This window comes from Ascaphus truei, chromosome 8 (genome assembly GCF_040206685.1).
Source record: "Ascaphus truei isolate aAscTru1 chromosome 8, aAscTru1.hap1, whole genome shotgun sequence".
NCBI classification, from domain to species: Eukaryota; Metazoa; Chordata; class Amphibia; order Anura; family Ascaphidae; genus Ascaphus; species Ascaphus truei.
Genome location: NC_134490.1, coordinates 84,458,446 through 84,475,141, shown reverse-complemented (window position 1 = coordinate 84,475,141; position 16,696 = coordinate 84,458,446). Strand labels below are relative to the sequence as shown.

Below are 16,696 nucleotides of genomic sequence, written 5' to 3'. Positions count from 1 at the left end.
TACAAATCGTGTTTTTTTTTTTAATTTTATTTGTAGCTTCTGAGGACAGCTCCATTTTAACCTCCGGACACTTAATGTTTCAAATAATTATATCTCCGTAACGAACAATCAAATGTAAATAATCAAAACAGTGTTGTTAAGGGCAAGAAGAGAGGAAAATGAAATGCCAAAAGATGGAGGCCAGCGCGAGTGCTGCCTTAACTGTGACATTTCCAACTTCATTTTTAAGTGAGAAAAAGAAGAATTATCTGTAAGGTGCCTTCTGTAAAATAGCCAATGCCAAATAAGTCATATTAAAAAATACTGATCTATATGCTCTGCAAAATACAATACATTATTAATGAGTTAAGCTGGTTGGTATTAGCACCTATTTTTTTTTTATTATAATCAACAAGAAACTCCATATATTAATCAGACCCTCCAATGCTGGGCCCATGGAAATAGCTACATCATTTATTAATAGCTATAAATATATCACTTGTGAGCACATTGACATGTCTTAGACAGGTCTGCAACCCTGATTTTCCCCATTATCTCCTAGAATACAGTGCTTCCACTGCAGCCAGGGATTCTGGGAAATTCTAGGCAAATGAGCACACAGTGTCACCTTTTACTTCAAATCCATTTTAACATGGACCCCCTATAAGCTTATGCCTGCCGCATTACACAGCTTTTCAGCACAGCTGTGTAATTTATTACATGCAAAGATATTATACCACTGAAACACATCTCTGGATGTATTTGTATTTATTTAGATATACATAAAATAGAAGTGACAATAAATTCCAAATAACACATTGAGAAGGAGTGGCTCACGGGAGAAGGAGTGGCTCAGTGAGTAAAGACACTGACTGGCACGGAGTTTGAATCAGGGGAACCTGGTTCATTTCCTGGAGTTGGCTCCTTGTGACCTTGGGCAAGTCACTTTATCTCCCTGTGCCTCAGACACCAAACACATAGATTGTAAGCTCCACGGGGCAGGGACCTGTGCCTGCAAAATGTCTCTGTAAAGTGCTATGTAAAACTAGCAGCGCTATACAAGAACATATTATTATTATTATTAACCAGTCCCTTGATCTTCAAGTTGCTGAATGGGAGACAGTCACTGGAGATATATTTGACTCTCACACACAGGCAAAACTAGGTACAATTTGTACACTTGGTTTTAATTGGTACGGGACATGAAAACAATAGCTACAGTATCTGCTTTGTTGTAGTTGTGGACTACTAACTGCGAATTAAAAAAAAGGCTTTTTCTACCACCCCCGTTATTTAAAGTGTAATTATCACAGGTCATTTTTATTTTCTTCAGGTTCTGGCACCTACAGAAACATCGCCGCTGCGACTCCCTCAATACATACTGGTATACACACACTGGCACCTACAGAAACATCGCCGCTGCGACTCCCTCAATACATACTGGTATACACACACTGGCACCTACAGAAACATCGCCGCTGCGACTCCCTCAATACATACAGGTATACACACACTGGCACCTACAGAAACATCGCCGTCTGCGACTCCCTCAATACATACTGGTATACACACACTGGCACCTACAGAAACATCGCCGCTGCGACTCCCTCAATACATACTGGTATACACACACTGGCACCTACAGAAACATCGCTGGCTGCGACTCCCTCAATACATACTGGTATACACACACTGGCACCTACAGAAACATCGCTGGCTGCGACTCCCTCAATACATACTGGTATACACACACTGGCACCTACAGAAACATCGCCGCTGCGACTCCCACAATACATACAGGTATACACACACTGGCACCTACAGAAACATCGCCGCAGCGACTCCCTCAATACATACTGGTATACACACACTGGCACTTAGTGGCACTGGGGCTGCTGAGGATAGATGCTGTCACGTGATCTGTGAGAAGATGTGACAGGCAAGTTGGAGTTGGTCACATGACCTAAGAGAGCGAGAGTCTGCATGATTGGCTCCCGACAGGTTTTCAGTGGGGGAAGAGGCTGGCTGCTCTGCAATCACTCTGACTTCCTATTGGTAGCATGCACATGTCTTCTAAGTTAGCCGCCGGGTTATTGGATGTATGAGACGCTGCTGTCAGAGTAGCTGGCCTGCCCCTGTATGCCGGAGCGTGTGGTGTGATATTACGCTCTGTGTGCTGATAGGTGCTGCAGTTTCTGGTTTGGAATCTGAGTTGGGCTGCTGTGCTGCTAAGACGTGGGTGTGTGCAGCCAACTTCCCTGGCTTTGGTATGTAAAGTACTTTAACGCTGTCAATTACTGTATTATCCCACTACAGCTACATACAACCCTGTACGTACATGTATATTAACCCTAAGAAAGCTCTGTGTTAACAGTATCATAGATCTGCAGCTTCTCCGCGTGATATAAATGTCCCTGATGAAAGACATGCCAGAGCGCTGTGTGTAGGAAGTTTGAGTTTGTTCATATGCATTAGCCACGTGCATCGTGTGTTTTAATTGTGGAACGAACTTAAATGTTCTGAGTTACACCATATATGTCAATCTTGCGAATGACTTGTGTCAACCCTGCACACCACATGTCCTCTTTATGTGCTTAACTTTGGCGTTGATCAGTGATAATGCCACTTGCCTTTTGAAGTGTACACTGTCTGTGCTACATAAGAAAAATATCATATTTATCACTTTTTATGTGCTTTATTTCTGTGAAGAAATAAAGTCTTATACATAGTTTGCATAAAAAAAAGAAAAGGAGTTTATGTACCAAGGTAAAATTGGAGCAATTCTGGGGCAAATAGTCTGCATCATATGTATTAAATCAATGGGATATATATATATATATATATATATATATATATAATCCCATTGATTTGATATATATAGTTTTGCTTCACAATTGCACCACTTTTGCCTTGATACATAGGGTCCCCTGGGAATAGATTTCTTGAACCCTGCCAATAATATGAGCTGACCCTTCAAATACTTGTTAACCCTGTGTATACTCTAATTGCGTCAGTACTGAGAGCGCAGCAATCCATTCAGTCCCTCCAGCGCAGCAGGGGTTAATGCCGTTCACCACTAGTCCTATATGACATGTTAATCTTGTAAAGCATTGTACTGAGCCTGGGCAGCACTTTACTACCATTGCAAAACACTGTATTTAACTGTGTCACTAGCCACCGTCTCCCGCGTAATGCTAACCTTTCCTTGCACGTGCTATAAATGCACATGTATGTTTTTCTCCCAGTCTCAAGATGTGGCTGTCGGTTACTGTGGCATTTCTGTTCCTGGTGATTGCACATTCAGAGAACGTTTCCAGGAGAATTCGAGTCGGAGCCGGCGGTGACTTTATGTATAATGCAGATCCTGAAGCATCTATGAACATTGTAAGTTATGTTTCCCTCCCTCCCTCTTCTGAAATATAGTGCATATTTTGGGGAGTGCTAAAACAATGCAAAACATGGCTTAGCTTCCCCTGCATGCGGTACATCGCTCTACACTTCCCCATTCCCAAGAGCTCTTTAAGTAAAGAGAAACACACTTTGCCTTCAATTTTCACCCATTACCTTATAAGTCCTACTGTTTGTGCACAATGGTGTTATTTTACAAGCATAGTTTGGGCTGATTATTATAAACGTACTTCAACCTGGGTGTCACACAGGAGACGGACTACAATTTCAGCACCCGGAGCCCTCTGAGAGAGGAAATATAGATCTTTTGGATGTTCTGTCACTTTTTTAGAACTAAAAACAACAACCTCCTTACTATAGCTGTGAGCCAATGAATAAGGAAAAACACCATGTGTCACTTCGTAGTTAAATAAATGGGGTCAACCAGCAAGGGAGGATGGGGCGGCCTAATGATATTGGGTGCTTGAAAGATCTTGAGGAAGTACCAGGATTGTTTCAAAGTGGCTTGTTTTCTGTAGCGTTGATACGGTATATTAATACAGTAATAGTCATTGGGGATTCTTCTTGTTCCTATGCGATCTGCTTAGAAAGTATCAGGAATTGGTGACATCTGCTCTCTACACAGAACAGTTACCCTATTCAATACCGGAGGGGCCCGCGCATTGCTCTAATGGGGTTGAATGAATAATGGCTGATTGAGAACAGCACATTGTAAGCATGTGAGAGATGATCTTGTGACCAGAGTATTGGTTCTTGTATTTATGAGGAAGTCACAAAAAAGGTCCAAAGTACATGTAAGTCTTATAAAATGTCAGCTGTGATGCATTGAGCCTATGTTTGCATATTCACCTTATCCAAGATAAGATTGGGGGCAAACACTGATGTAATTAGATTATTTGAAGGAAAAAAAAATGCAAAAAAATGAAAATGTTATAAATATATATCTTTAAACAGGTCAACGTTATAACAAAATGTTTTTTAAAATAATAGGTTGCAACACTTTTAAAGTGTGATACAATCGGTGTTTTTTTTTTAGAAATGAGTTGGTTGTGGTGGACGTCCCATGCTACAATGTTATGCATTTCAGCACTGAAAGATTTTAACAGTATGACACATTGAAGTGTACAGCGATCAATGCCTCTTACATGATATGTCACTAGGAAAAGCATGAGATTTGGATTCAAAGGTCAAAATCCTCCAGTCTTGTCATCTGCCTGGAGTGGATTGTGTAATGTGGGTTGTGCAAAGGCTTCTGGTAGATGAGTTCTCAGCAAGTTGTGGATTTTGAACTTTGTGCCACCTGCAGTTTTGATGATTCAGGGAACCATAGTCTCTAATTTATTGGGCGATTGACCTAAGAAAATCACTTTATGTGTAAATGTTTCCATAGTTCTCAAATTTATTTCCGTGTCAAAACCCCAGCATTGGAGTTTAAAATGGAAACACAATGTGAATTCCACTCTGATTTGTATACACGAATAAATCTTCACAGAATTCCAAAAGAAGAAATGCATCAGCCGGACATCTCTCGCTGTTACTTGGCTCAACAATAACAACTTCTTGCAACATCTCAATCCTTTAATCCAGGCGAATCCATGCGTCATATTCCTAATGTTCTCCAGCAATCTACAAAAAGCAATGCTTTATATCAGGGGTGCACAAACTATTCCCCCGGCCTGCTCTCCTCCTCGGCTCACGCTCCCCCCTGGCTCGGCTCCAGCATCAAATGACGTCGCAGGGTCATGTGACGTCAATGGAACGTTACGTGACCCGCTGCGTCATTTGACGCCGGGTTGCAATGTCTGACACAAATGTAAGTTAAGTCACAGAGGCCTCTGTAACCGCTGCGCCGCTCAAGAACATCTCGTGCCCCCCAGTTTGCACACCCCTGCTTTATATAATACATATTACAATGTCATTTTGTTGTTTCCAAACATTTAAGGGCAGTCTTAGGCCGAGTCCATGCTCCCTGCTTGCTCGCTGAGGCTCAGGGAAAGCGGGTGTTTTCCCTGGCCTTGCGGTTGCTTACCGCACACGCCGTCGGCGGGCCGGGGACGGGCGCGTCACTGGCCAGGGGCGGGCCAGTGACGTCACGGAGCTGGTTCGCCCTCATTGGGCGAACCGCTCACGTGACCGGCCTTTGTCTCGCCGGCAAGCGGGGGAATTTTAAATTCCCCTAAGACCTGCGCTTCCGCAAGCGCGCGGAAGCGCAGGCGAGCCCCTACTAAAGCCGCTCTAATTGCGGCTGTAGGGGCTCAGTGCTGAGCAGGAGCGCGCCTCAGCGCGCTTCCACAAGCAAGCAACTAACATGGCCGAGGCCTTAGATCCACTCTCTACAATAGCTAAATTTCCCACCTCTTTTATATACACATTCATTAGGTCAAGTGATAAAACATTTAAATGTGCTACCACCGAAGAGGCATTGTGAACCCAAGGTCCTGTCCGCATCCAAATTGACTACCTAAGGTTCGATTTACTAAATGGTGCCAAGCCTGAAAGTAGCAGTCCAAGCTGCCGTTTCTCCTCCCTCCCCCCCCCCCCTTTAATATGTGCATCAATACAATCCACACAATAAGTAATTAGCTAAATTGCCGATCGATCGGCAAAGATTCGGCTCGGGGGTTCACTAAATGGCTGTCAGTGCAGCAGAAGTGGACTAATGATGCAAAGTTCTGTGGGGAAGATCATGTGACCAGGCAGTCACTGTCGCTGAGGCTCAACTCCGTGCTGGCAGAGGTGATTAACCCCGACCAGTCCTACACTGTCCCGGGCGGGAGCATTCATGATAAAAAAAATTCTTGGCCGGGACCTGCTGAACCACGCGCAGAGGACTGGTCTGTCACTTGCCTTCCGGTCCCTAGATTAGGAGAAGGCATTTCACAGGGTGGATCACCGATACCTCATACAGATCCTGTGGGCATTTGGCTTTGGCCCACAATTTGTGGGCCTTCTCCAGATGCTGTACGCTTCTGCAGAGTGTCTGGTGAAGATTAATTGGTCTCTGACAGTACCTTTTGGCGTTTGGTCGGTGAGTACGTCAAGGATGCCCCCTATCCGAGCAACTGTACGCGCTGGCCATCGAGCCTCTGCCTATTGAGGAAGAGGCTCACCGGGCTGGCGCTGCGGGAGCCCGACATGCGGGTAGTCCTGTCAGCCTATGCTCCTTGTGGCCAAGGATCTAGTTGATCTTGAACAGGCGCAAGTGTGCCAAGAGGTCTACATCACGGCCTCTTCAGCTCGGATCAACTGGTCCAAGTGCTCAGACCTTTTGGTGGATCCCTTTCAGCTAGACTCCTTGCCCCCCATGTTTCGTAATGTCTCTTGGGGGAGCAATACTATCAAATATCTGGGAGTCTACCTGTCTGCTGCGGAGAACCCGGCTCTAGAAAACTTCAGTGATCTTGAAGAACGAGTCATCGCTCGTCTGGGGTCGTGGGCGCATCTGTCAAATGCTTTCCCTCAGGGGAAGGACTCTGGTGATCAACCAGCTGGTGGCCCGTCAGCTGTGGCACCGTCTGATAGCCACGGGTCCAACCCCTGAATTTGTCAGCAAGATCCAGAGGAAGTTGCTGGACTTTCTCTGGATGGGGAAGCATTGGGTCTCTGCGGGTGTTGGGTTCCTCCCTCTCGGAGAGGGTGGACAGGAAGTGGTGTGTGTTCGCTCCCAGATACACACTTTCCGCCTCTAATACCTGCAGAGATACCTATTTGCAGATCCATCCGCAGTGGTGCCAACTGGCGATCAGTTTCTTTCGCCAGCTGTGCATACGGGGTATGACCGGCAACTGTTTATCGTCAAGCCCGAGGGTTTAGCTAGAGACTTCTCAGTGCTGCCGGCATACTACTGGGACTTCCTAAGGACCTGGAGCCAGGTCTCCGTGACCAGGAAAGGACAGGAGGCGGTTGGGGTTGGTTTCCTTGCCATGCCCCTGCTGTTTTATCTAGCAGTGAGGGCTCAGATGTTGGATTCACCCTATATCTGCCGCCAACTAATCCTGGCGCAGGTGACCAGAGTCGGATATCCTGGACTACGAACGACGGGACAGGGTAGGGGCAGAGGTGCTCGCGCACCGTATGGGTCTACCTACTGCCCGCGTCCCTCATCGTCTGATCCAGGAGATTAAAGATGCCACCCACCCGACTTGCGCACCTTCATTGAGGGGGTATTGCAGACCGGAGAGCCCTGCTCTCCGGATCTTTGCGTGAGACCAAAGCCACGGCAACCCCCTCAGGCTCCTTCCGTCCCCAACCTCAGCAGGTTGGGGGACATGTTCCCAGCATGTTTGTTCGGCATGCCGAGGAAAGGCCTGTACTCTCTCGTGCTCCATAGAGTGCACTACCTCGCCCTTGTCGCCCACTCCGATACCATCTGCAGGCGGGTACATCCTGCAAACGAGGAAGAGAGGCCCCGGTGGTGGGAACTCTATTCAGAGTTGGTTCCCCGTCTCGCCAGGGATTTGAGTTTGAGTCCTCCATGGTGCACTGAGCACGGGAGAGTACTTGGCTCACTTCACGGACTCCCCCGTCACCTGCCCCTTCTGTGGCAAGTGGGAGTCCGTGTACCATATTTATTTTAGCAGCGCTAGACTGCAGCCCCCCTTTTCCACCTTGTGGGTCCTTCTCCTGCAGTTCTGGCTGCACTTTTCCCCTCACCTTTTTATTTTTGGGTGCCGAGTGCCCTGGGACAATATGCCTAGGGATCTCCTCATCAACCTGCTCCTGGCATTGGCTAAGTTAGCCATTTATAAAACTAGGAAGCCGTGTCTGGAGAGGGAGGTCACAACAAACATCGTGGCCATGTTCCGGGCTCTGGTGCGCTCCCATATCCGGGCAGAGTACACGTACGCCGACACCACTGGGACGGTTTCAGAGTTTGCCTCCCAGTGGGCGTCAGACGGGGTGCTCTGCGTAGTATCCACAACTCACAATTTTGTACTAACCCTTCATTTTTAGCGCACTTTATTTTATTTACAGTGCACTTGTTGTTGGTTTAATTTTATATTTGTTTGGCTGGTTTTTCTTTGTCCTACTTGGTTCCCAAGTAGAATCTGTTCAACTAATTGGCCGGCAAAAACAGATCAAAATAGACCTCCACCCACCCCTCCCTCTTTTTAACTTTAATTAAGCCACTGTTCAGGGACTTGATAGAAATAACGCCATTTTTGGGTTAGACAGGGTTAATGCCATGTTAGTTGAAGCTAAAGCAAGGCAGTTTTAACTTGACATGGCGTATGCTAATAAGAACTAATGGCCATTGTTTTTGCACGTATTTAGCTTTGAGGATACTCGTAAAACCCAACGAAACTAACGTCTGTTAACTATTTAGGTAACGTTACGTTAGTAGGCCAGATATAACGGACTTCTGAGGGTCTTCCACGTAATCTCTTGCTTCTGAGGTTACCATGGTAACCTTTAGCATTCAGGGGTGCGCAAACTTCCTGTGCTGCGCCCCTCCCCCCCACTCCTTACCTCTAATGCGTCATCAAATGATGCCGCGCGGTCATGTGACGTGAAGTCCCTTCGCATGGCCCATGACGCGGCGTTGCCATGGAGATGAGTTGGCTGAAGCTGGGGTAAGTGAATTACAGAACAGTCAACACCGCGCCACCCCAACAAAGTCTTGCGCCCCCCCAGTTTGTGCACCCCTGCTTTAGATGGCACTGGGGTCCGGGGAGGGCTCCGTTTTAACCTCCAGAAACACTTAACATTTCAACACCTTATATTTCCTGAACAGAGAGGCGGGTTTTAAAAATAAAAATGGCTTTGGAGAGAGCCAGAAGAGATCTCAAAGTAAAAAAATATGCAAACACAAAAGGGTGTCCAGAACACCCTGCCGCTTTAAAGAAAGTACATAATATGACACACTGGCTTTTTTACTTTTCCATTTGAACTGCAGTACAACACACATTGCTAAGTGGGACAGCTTCTCTTACACGGGATGCAACCTTTTCTTCTTCTTCTTCCTGCAGAGTGAATTGATCAGATACAAAGGCTATCCTAGTGAGGAATATCAAGTGTTTACTGCCGATGGATATATCCTGAGCATTAACAGAATACCTTATGGGGTAAAATATGCAACTAAAGGTATGTTACATGTTGCTGATTTGAGGGTTTGCCAACTGATGGTGTTTTCACAATTTAACTGTAAATAGCCCATTTGCTTTTTAAGGGCTTGAGTGACCCACCTGGTCATATGTTAATTAGGAAGCCTTTTCCCAATGACTACAACTTGGGATTTTGTAGGTCAACAGAGACGAATGACGATTGACGTGTGTGTGTGTGTGTGTGTGTGTCTGTTCATATATACAATGTAGCCTTTTCCTTCTTTGAATTTTTACTTCAACTTGGTGTTGGAAAACAGGCTGGTTCCTGGAACTTGGGCCTTGCGTCCGCCTTTGGTCCGCGATTGGTAATTTGCAATGCTGGGTTACTCGGTACTTTCCATATGCCTACCACCACAGTATGTTGTGGGCACATTGGACAGTGGTGACCGAACATTGAATCAAAAGGTTTTTTTTTTTGTCATTATCTTGTGCATTATAATTATTTTAGTCCTTCCAGGCCAGAATTCCAGGCTCATGTTTACACTTTGCAGATGAACACATTAGGCTGTATAACATAAGCCCCAAGACACCTTAAAGGCCTGTATGACCTTACTGCCCATTAATTTCAATGGGCTGTAAGGTGTCTTATGACTTAGCACCACTTGAGAGATATGGCTCATACTGCAAAGAGTTGCATTGGTCCTGGGTGTCGATTCTTTGCAGCTTATGATACCTTTGCAGACCTTGAGAAGGTTTCTTCATACATCTGAATGGTGTTTACAGAGCTTTAAAAGTCTCAAGACTTTGTACTCTACAGACTTCTACAAAGAGGAAGAACTCTTTGGGGTTCCCTAGCAGCATGAAAAACAGCATTGATCGCAGAAAACCCCCATAGACTTGAACATCTTTGGGTTTATTGAATAAGTCCTTAGTTCAGGGTGCTCAAATCCAGTCCTCAATCTCCCCCCGCCCTCTCCCCCAACATTTCAGGTTTTCAGGATACTCCTGCTTCAGCACAGGTTGCTCAGAGGCCCCCCTATTTAATTGTGCTGTAGATAGGGACAGTGCCCGTTAGTTAGGATCCCTGCTGAAGGGAGTACAACATAGCTAACGAATAGGAAATTGTCACGCCACAGAGGGCCCCACGTCAAGAGGGCTCCCGGATGTCAGCGGATCAGCTCTAGCCGCGGATCTGCATTAGCATTCCTCTCCGTCTGTAAGGAGGCGGCAGTTCCCAAACAGGCCAAATGTCTAGGTGTCACTTATAAAGGACCCCCCAGGATTCCCGCGTGGGCTCAGTGTAAACGGGGTTATAGCAAAGAGTATCCCGAAGCAACAAGGGGGGCCGGGTGCCACACAAGAAAGGAACACAGTTAGTAACCCTCCATTATAGTGTTAGGAGTGGGCAGTGATGGAAGAAACCGTAATCCTGCATGTTTGATATAAAAACGTACTTCTTCTGGAAATGTGACTGGTCCCCGTGCCTGGGGATCTGAATGAAAGACACGTTCCTGGCGCCCATTATCGTACAACCTGCTGCCTCATCGCCTCATCGCCCAGCCGCCGGGGTCCTGCACCCTGAGTCAGGGTAACCCATGCGGAGTAGCCACACGCAGTACCCCGGCGTAATCTCCCTGGAGGCCGGACAGGGAGGGTTACATCATTAACAAAACAAATGAGTATTTTTTTTATTTTGAAGATGGATAGACGATGCATCAGTCTACTGATTCTATGGAAATCTATGGTTTTTTTTTCCCCTTCTGTGTTTCTACACCAAGTTGGGAAACGCTGTCTTTCTACCGCGACCTTCTGTGCCGATTTTCCTATGAATTTTAAATGCAGTGGCCTATTAGGGCAAGTTTGCAGTACATACAGTATTTTGGTTGGAATTCTTCTTTCCACATTGAATGACACTATTTGTTCATTACGTATGTGCAGTTGTTTGTAGTAATTGGGTGCAACGCGATCTCGCATCCAGTGACGCCATCTGCCTGTGTGGGACTCCAAGCAGAAGGCCTCGCACAGATGCCTAGATTGGGCTGTAACTATTCAGCACCACGCAGTTCAGCTGTGCAATTTCCTTACTTACTTGGCCTAGTCTCGACTTCTGGAAAAACATCTTGAATTTGAGCGCCAAGTACTATCACGGGGTTTTTTTGTGGCTAGGACAATATGTCCATGTCCATGTCAGGGTGAGACTGAGCATATTCTTGGAAATAACACGGAATTAAGGCAAAGCATAGTTTCGTTTGGAAAGATGTGTGAAGCTGAAATTAAATACATGTACGTCTCTGTTAGGAACGATGACAGAACATAACAACATCATTTGAAGGCCTACTACTACTTGCCAAGTTCTAGTTCATGGAAATGTGTAGCCCAGTTAATCCTATGCTTGTTGGATACTGCAGTGTTTCCAAGCAGGGACCAGTCTGGGACAATCAAAACAATGAATGTTCAGAATCTTCTGTGCTTCACACTTCATTCTCAGGAAACTTGTATTAAGTTCTTAACAAAAATGCTTTCAAGCTTCCTGGCGTTTGCTCATCGCTGTACAGTTTCCGTTTACCATCTTCAATTATTCAAATCTTGACGTCTTGCAGAAACTATTAGCAAATGTGTCACTTGTAAGGTTTATGTGGGAAGTTCGACCCAAGCTCCTGCACCCACTCCTTCCTAAGCCAAGGCACCCTGTCACACTGAGCCCGCCACAGCGGGGTACTCGGGGGCCTCGGGTCCCCCCAGGGGCCGTAGGAGACGTCGCTGCCCCTGCTCAGACCTCTGTTCCTGCCCCCCAAAAAGGGGGCAAAAATTAAAAGGCCACCCTCTGTTGCCATTGTCTTCCCCACCCTACCCCCCTCCCAAGCACACCCTACCCCCCCTCCCAAGCACACCCTACCCCCCCTCCCAAGCACACCCTACCCCCCCTCCCAAGCACACCCTACGCCCCCTCCCAAGCACACCCTACCCCAAAAGGTAAACAGTTGTTGCACAGTGCACTGGGTTTTGTTACAGGGCAACAGAACCTTTTGGAGTGGAAGAAATAGCTTGCCGATCAAGGTAGAAAAAGTTTAGTGTATTGTAATTCAATCTTCTTATCCTCACAGATGATTTTTAAACCTGTTTACAATGAAGTACTGCATTGGTATGCAAAGCATTGCGCATGATCAACATATATTATTTACATTGCATTTCTTTTCTTTTTAAAGATCTCCCCTTAGCCTCTTCTAAAGCTGTTTTTTATTTTTAATATAATATAAAATGGAGCTCTCCCTAGAGCCCAGCGGAGTCTCAAGGTTACCATGGTAACCCCTAAAGCTAAGAATCATGCTTTTTAACACACTCTTTTTTTTTTTTTTTTTTTTTAAGACATGCTTAGGGGACAAGATAACAATTATTTTATAGGAGTCAAACTCAATAGGATTCTGTGGGGTATGTGGAATTGCAACAAGGGCTAGGTTGAGATTTTTTTTTTAATCAATGGAGTTTCACAGGTAATGAAAGCAAATGCACAACAATTCTTTATTCACATATAACAACACTGAAAAACACAGCCATGTACATTGTGTAAGGATTGCTAACCGGTAGGTAAAGTGACTTGGCACAAGTGTAGAAAAAGATGTCAATCACCTACATTTTATCCTATCACTGTCCTTGGTTCCCTAACACCCAAGGCACGACAGCCACTCGCTGTATTCAACTAGTGCCATATTTTTTTTATTTCACAAAATATACAATCGCTGATAAATGTCTCTCTCTCTCTCTCTTTCTTTCTTTCTTTTAAGCCCTGCTTTTATTGTAATTTTGAGATTTGCATGTGCAGACTTCTGACTGATGACATATCTCCAAGAGAATGACACGAGCTCCCCCTAGTGTTTTGGGGGTCATATAATCATTAATAATGCAGATTTCTGACCATACACGTACTACGTTGTGAATTGCTCTTTTTTAATTTAGCAAAAAGTTTGTAGTAGCTGCATTAATGAGGTTCTGAAATGTGCCATTTAACTTCGATATGATTACTGCAACTACTTAAACCTTAAACTTCTGCTATAGTCTTTCTTGAGTTAAACTTTGTCCTGCGACCCTTAACGCATATTCGCCACCTTTATCTACCTTCTCTGCCCAACTACACCTGCACCCCTCTTGACCTCGCTACCTATTTAACAGACAAGATTACGTCAATCAGACATGACATCTCCATGTCAAGCTCCACACGCAACACCTACCTCTCCTCTAAATCCATCCTCAGCTCATTTTCCCTTGTGACTAAGGATGAGGACTTCGCACTCCACATCTCGCCCTGCCCCCTTGATCCTATTCCCTCATATCTCCTCTGCATCCTCTCTGGCACCCTAACCCCACCCTAACTCGTCTTTTTAACCTCTCTCTCACCTCTGACACATTCCCATCTTCTTTCAAACATGCACTCATCACGCCCATTCTAAAGAAACCCTCACTTGACTCAACCTCACCCTCTGACTACCGCCCCATCTCTCTTCTCCCCTTTGCCTCCAAGCTACTTGAGCGACTTGAGCCTGACTCACTTTCTTTTCTCCTACTCCCTGCTTGACTCTTTGCAATCTGGTTTCTGCCCTCTACACTGCACCGAGACAGCACTAACAAAAGTGTCCAATGACCTACTCACAGCTAAATCTGTGTCCCTTCTCCCTACTAACTCTCTGAATCTCTCTGCTGCCTTCAACACTGTTGATCACCCCCTTCTCCTGAACATTATCCATTCCATTCGCCTCCGTGTTATAGCCTTCTCCTGGCACACATCCTACCTTTTCAATTGCTCCTTCAGTGTTTCCTTCTCTAATGGTTCTCCTCATGTATGTATGTATGTATGTATGTATGTCTCTATTTATATAGCGCTATTGGTGTACATAGTGCTTCACAGTAGTAATACACGTGACAATCACATAAATAACAAATAATACAAATAACAGATCATGGGAATAAGTGCTTCAGTCATATAACTAACATTTCGGAAGAGGAGTCCCTGCTCCGAAGAGTCACAATCTAATTGGTGGGGAGAATGTACAAAGACAGTAGACGGGCGTTCAGGTAAGTGCGTCAGCAGGGGGCCAAGCTTTATGTATCAGGTGCATAGTATTGGCCACGAAGCTACTCATATGCTTCTTTAAGCAAGTGTGTCTTAAGTTGGGTCATAAAGGTGGATAGAGAGAGTGCTAGTCGGGTATTGAGGGGAAGGGCATTCCAGAGGTGCGGGGCAGTCAGTGAAAAAGGTTTAAGGCGGAAGAGGGCTTTAGATACAAAGTGGGTAGAGAGAAGACATCCTTGATCAGAACGCAAGAGTTGGGATGGTGCATAGCGAGAAATTAGGGCTGAGATGTAAGGAGGGGCAGAAGAGTGTAAAGCTTTATAAGTGAGGAGAATTGAGTGCGAGATGCGTGATTTGATAGGAAGCCAGGAGAGTGATTTCAGGAGGGTTAATGCTGAGACAGATTTAGGAAAGAATAGAGGGATTCTGGCAACAGCGTTTAGGATAGATTGTAGGGGAGACAGGTGAGGGGCAGGACGGCCGGACAGCAGGAGGTTACAGTAATCGAGACAGGAGAGAATGAGGGCCTGAGTCAAAGATTTAGCAGTCGAGTAACAGAGGAAAGGGCGTATCGTTGTGATTTTGCAGAGGAAAAAGCAACAGGTTTTAGATACATTTTGAATGTGAGAGAGGAGTCAAGTGAATGATGGTAGTTCCAACAGTAATGTGGAAGGAGGTAGTAGGGCCAGGTTTGGGAGGAAGTATAAGGAGCTCTGTTTTTGCCATGTTAAATTTAAGTCGGCGAATGGCCATCCAGGATGATATTCCAGAGAGACATTCAGAAACTTTGGTCTGTACAGCAGGTGTAAGGTATGGGGTTGTAAAGTAAATTTGTGTCGTCAGCATAAAGAGGATATTTAAACCCAAGAGATGTGATTAGGTCACCTAGAGAAAGTGTGTAAAGAGAAAAGAGAAGCGGTCCCAGGATAGAGCCCTGGGGTACCCCCACAGAGAGATCGATAGAGGAGGAGGTGTTAGCAAAAGAAACACTGAAAGTACGATGGGAGAGGTAAGCGGAGATCCAGGATAGAGCTTTGTTACGAATACCAAAAGTATGGAGAATGTGAAGAAGAGGGTGGTCCACGGTGTCAAATGCTGCAGAGAGGTCGAGTAATATGAGCAGAGTCTAATGACCTCTGTCTTTGGCAGCATGGAGGTCATTAGTTATTTTAGTGAGGCCTGTTTCAGTGGAGTGAGCAGTGCGGAAGCCAGATTGTAGAGGGTCTAGGAGAGAATAGGTGTTGAGAAAATGTAGCATCGAGAGAATACAAGACGTTCAAGGGGTTTGGAGGCAAAAGGCAGGAGGGAGACAGGTTGATAGTTAGAAAGACAAGTAGGGTCAAGCTTGCTGTTTTTGAGTAAAGGTATAACTGTTGCATGCTTGAAGGAGGATGGAAAGGTACCTGAATAGAGGGAAGAGTTAAACGTCTGTGTGAGCGTAGGGATTATAGAAGGAGCAAGAGGTTTTAGGAGATGGGAGGGAATGGGATCAAGAGGGCAGGTGGTAGAGTGAGAAGAAATCAGCAGTGACACCTCCTCCGAGACAGCGGAAAAAGAGTCAAGGAAGGCAGGAGGAGAGTTAGGAAGCGGTGTGGGATGGGAGGAGGCCCTTTGCTCTCTGCTCTTTTCACTTTATGTCTTGGTGAACTATTACAATTATTTAGCTATCAGTATCATCTCTATGCCGATGACACCCACGTTTATCTCCCCTCCTCTGACCTCTTTCCTTCCCTCCTGTCCAGTGATTCCAATTGTCTCTCTGCAATCTCCTCCTGGATGTCTCGCCGTTACCTGAAGCTTAACACGTCCAAAACAGAACTAATAGGCTTTCCCCCTTCCACTGCCACCCCTACACTCTCACACTCCCTCACAGGCAATAACACCACAATCTCATCAACATCTCAAGCCCACTGTCTAGGGATCATCTTTGACTCTGATCTCTCTTTCATGCCTTACTTTGAGTTCCTCACGAAGTCCTGCTGTCTCCACCGTTGAAATATCTCCAAGATGTGCCCTTTTCTCACTCCTGATGTAATGAAAATCCTAATCCACTCACTTATGTCCCGCTTCGATTACGGCAACCTTCTCTTTGTTGGCATTCCCCTTGTCCGCCTATCCTTACTCGCATCCATCCATCCACCTTACCCCGTGCTTCACTATGCTGATCCCTACACTTGATCCCCATAGCCTCTAGAATTCA

At 45.6% G+C, this 16,696-nt stretch overlaps 1 protein-coding gene across 1 annotated transcript in view; it reads left to right on the top strand.

Annotated features, from left to right (window-relative positions):
• The first annotated feature begins 2,089 nt into the window (after positions 1–2,089).
• Positions 2,090–16,696, top strand: part of LOC142502081 (lysosomal acid lipase/cholesteryl ester hydrolase-like) — a 31,444-nt gene continuing 16,837 nt past the window's right edge. The window contains exons 1-3 of the mRNA XM_075612892.1: positions 2,090–2,246; positions 3,225–3,363; positions 9,357–9,471. Of these exons, the coding sequence (XP_075469007.1) occupies positions 3,232–3,363; positions 9,357–9,471 (247 nt within the window). The 5' untranslated portion in view covers positions 2,090–2,246; positions 3,225–3,231. The remainder of the gene's footprint in view (positions 2,247–3,224; positions 3,364–9,356; positions 9,472–16,696) is intronic.